This window comes from Papilio polytes, unplaced genomic scaffold, assembly GCF_000836215.1.
Source record: "Papilio polytes unplaced genomic scaffold, Ppol_1.0 DF823991.1, whole genome shotgun sequence".
Classification (NCBI taxonomy): domain Eukaryota; kingdom Metazoa; phylum Arthropoda; class Insecta; order Lepidoptera; family Papilionidae; genus Papilio; species Papilio polytes.
The window spans coordinates 2,018,229-2,021,393 of record NW_013525213.1 but is presented as its reverse complement, the minus strand read 5'-3'; the positions used below and the strand labels follow the sequence as shown (position 1 = coordinate 2,021,393).

The 3,165-nt window shown below is 36.3% G+C and overlaps 1 protein-coding gene across 1 annotated transcript in view; it reads right to left on the bottom strand.

The window, feature by feature from the left end:
- Positions 1-3,165, bottom strand: part of LOC106101275 — a 9,937-nt gene that overhangs the window by 5,398 nt on the left and 1,374 nt on the right. Inside the window, exons 4-5 of the mRNA XM_013280441.1 lie at positions 2,913-3,136; positions 2,631-2,790 (exon numbers count right to left, since the gene is read on the bottom strand). Coding sequence (XP_013135895.1) covers positions 2,631-2,790; positions 2,913-3,136 — 384 coding nt within the window. The remainder of the gene's footprint in view (positions 1-2,630; positions 2,791-2,912; positions 3,137-3,165) is intronic.

Here is a 3,165-nt window from a genome sequence, read left to right as displayed (position 1 = left end):
GGATATTTGTTAGAGTTTGTAGCCTAAACAGCAGAACGGATCTCGATGAAATTTGGCACAAATATAGAGCAGTCTGGAAGAACACATAGACTACTTAGTTTTTTTTCAATTTCACGCGAACGGAGTCGCAGGCGAAAGCTAGTTTTTTCATAAATAGTCGAGTGCAAGCCTAGTGTTGATCAATTTTTGTCATTATTAGTTTGTTTTGAATTTCTATTATTACATCCTTGTATTTTCATTACAAAAAACCATGGGATTAGCATTGATAAGTCTTCTTATTTATGTTTTGATTCAAACATAAAACTATTAAATTGACTGTATAATTTGTTAAATTTTGTATAGTAAAAATTAAATAATTTAACAATAATTACGTGGTATAATGCTATCTAAGAGCGGGTGCACACCTTTGACTAAACTATTGGACAACTGCGATTGTCGATTGTTTCGTCTGTTTAGTTGCACAACTAAAAATCGAGTAGTGTAGTAGGATAGGATCCAAAGCAAGACTAAACAGTTGTATCTTACTCGAATGTGTTCGCGCGCTCTAAAAGTCCTAATAAAAATTCTGCTACAATTCTAATTTTGAAGTCAACCCGCAAGGAATCAGTGACCTATTCGAGGATAAGCCGAGCTCAGTATGGACTTATAGTAGCTGGTGATGAAAATAAAATTACTAATGTAACTTGAAAATCATAAACATCCTAATATTGCGTATTTCATGTTGACTTCCTATAAGATTTTTAATTCGATAACGAGATTGTGAAAATTATCTAACATTGATTATATCAAATAATGTATTTGTGACAAATACACATCAATTTTATATGTCAAAAGAATGTTAAAGTCAAAAAAAAATGGGTGTCAAAAATTCAGCTAAAGAAATTAACATGGAAGAGCCCGCTTTAACATCTTCGCACAAATGGACCGGATCTTCCGGTGTAATACCACGACCACAGAAAACAGGCGTGAAGTGCAAGCAATTCCGCGTTTCGTCTGATGAGTGTGGTGCCGGAGGCCTAATTTTAGTCCCTTTTCCTTTCCACCCTTTTCTTAATAGGATAGGATTGAAAGGAAAAGTGGATTTGACGGTGGAGGAGACGCATATGAAGGGGAAATGTCCTCTTTATATGCGTCTCCGCCTCCGTCAGTTAAGGGTAGGCAACGCATCTGTATGTTGCGGATGTTTATGGGCAGCGGTCGCTTTCCATTTCGGTGGATTCAGGTGGCCGTTTGTTCGTTTGCCACCTTATATTATAATAAAAAAAAATAATCACAAATATTAGTAAGAGCGTGCCACACTTTTGACCAAACTATCGCACTGTTTAGTCTCGCTTTGATTCCTATGAACTTATATGGAGGTACACTACTCGATTTTTAGTTGTGCAACTAAACAGTTGAAGGCTGCGAAACAATCGACAATCGCACAACAGTTGTGCGGTAGTTTAGTCAATGGTGTACGATTTTAATATATCAAAAATCTGCTTGAAATTCGAATTCTCACCGTTTTCTTTAATTTTGTCACCTCGCCTTCTATTCTGTAACCATATTTATTTTTTCAAAGAAAATACATAACCAGGACTTTACTTATGAGATCACTGAACGTATCCTCATAACATTTTTCGGTAATAAAAAAACTAACTATACCAATAAATTATTTCAATATTTTTAATTTTTTACAGGTCTAAAATACAGATACCTACAATACAAAAATTATGTTCGAGTGTAAAAAATTATTACAAGAAATTCCTGAAAACAATATTTAAACTATGGCAGTGGAGAATGTAAGTTATACTTGTATTATCTTATCTTATTATTTTATATTCATAACTTTAATGTAGAAATATTAATAGAAAAATAATATCCAATTAGTATTAAGAGTTATCTTTTAAAACTATCTGAAACTGTACGTGAATTAAATTTTTATATGAATGATAATGTCAATATTATCTCTGTTTTGTCCATCATCACCAGCTCACTATACGTCCCCACCGAGGGGCTCGGAGCCTACCCTAATGTTAGAGTGATTAGGCCATAGTCAACCACGCTGACCAAGTGCGGGTTGGTTGACTTCACACATATCTTTGAATTTCTTCGCCGATATGTGCAGGTTGCATCACGATGTTTTCCTTCACCGTAAGAACGTCGGGTAAATTATGTACATATGAAAATTCGAAAAATCGAAAATCACATTGGTACATGGCGGCGGGATTCGAACCTCTAGATTACAAGTCAAGTGCTTAAACCACTGAGCCACCGACGCTCTGTTTTGTCCGGTTTACATTATTCCAGTCCAACACTGACTTTATTCACTGGACTGGAATTATGTTAACCGAGTATTATTCCAAAATCAGGGTATTAAAGTAATTGTGATCGGAAACTGGCCGTGAAATAAAATAAACGATTATTATTATTTATTTATTTCAAATGTTTGTATAATCGGAATTGTAATAATTACAAATCGCCTATGTACTGTCCGACCCAATTATGGTCTACTCTATGCCAAGGAATGAAGAGTTTCAACCCAGCATTATGAGATGTCGCTTGTATTTCTTTCCTTTCGCAATTCGCATAGCAAATGAAATCACAAGTCTGTGTTTCTGCGTTGAAATGTAAACCTTCGGAGCATATACCTAAGACCGCTTTTTCGCCGTCACATCTCCAGAATTTATCGCAATCGGTTTCATGCGGCCAAGGTAACACATTGCAGCCGTCTTTGCATTTCTCATTGTTACTATCACCTCCTCCTCCGCTTTCACTTTCACAGCCAGCATTTTCCGGATAATCACAAACCTAAAAGCAGTTTTTTTTTCATAATAAACTGATTTAAATATAGTGTATAGGCGGGAATAGATTGCCAGCAAAATGAAAAGTTGCTGGCTTGATAGCTACTTGCACGTGTCAATTTGTCTTACCTCCAATACTGGATTGAAGTGTAGTCCAGCGGAGCACTCCCTCAATTCCAATTCACCTCGAACACAGTAGTAGAACTGTGAGCAGTTCGACTCATGTGGCAATAACTTGTGAATGCTGAAGTCGGCAGGACAACCATTAGGTAGTGTTTCATTACTACCACATGATGGTGGAGTTGTTGGTGCTAATGTTGTTGTTGTAGGTGCTTGAGTTGTTGTTGTTGGTGCTTGAGTTGTGGTCGTAGTTGTTGTAGGC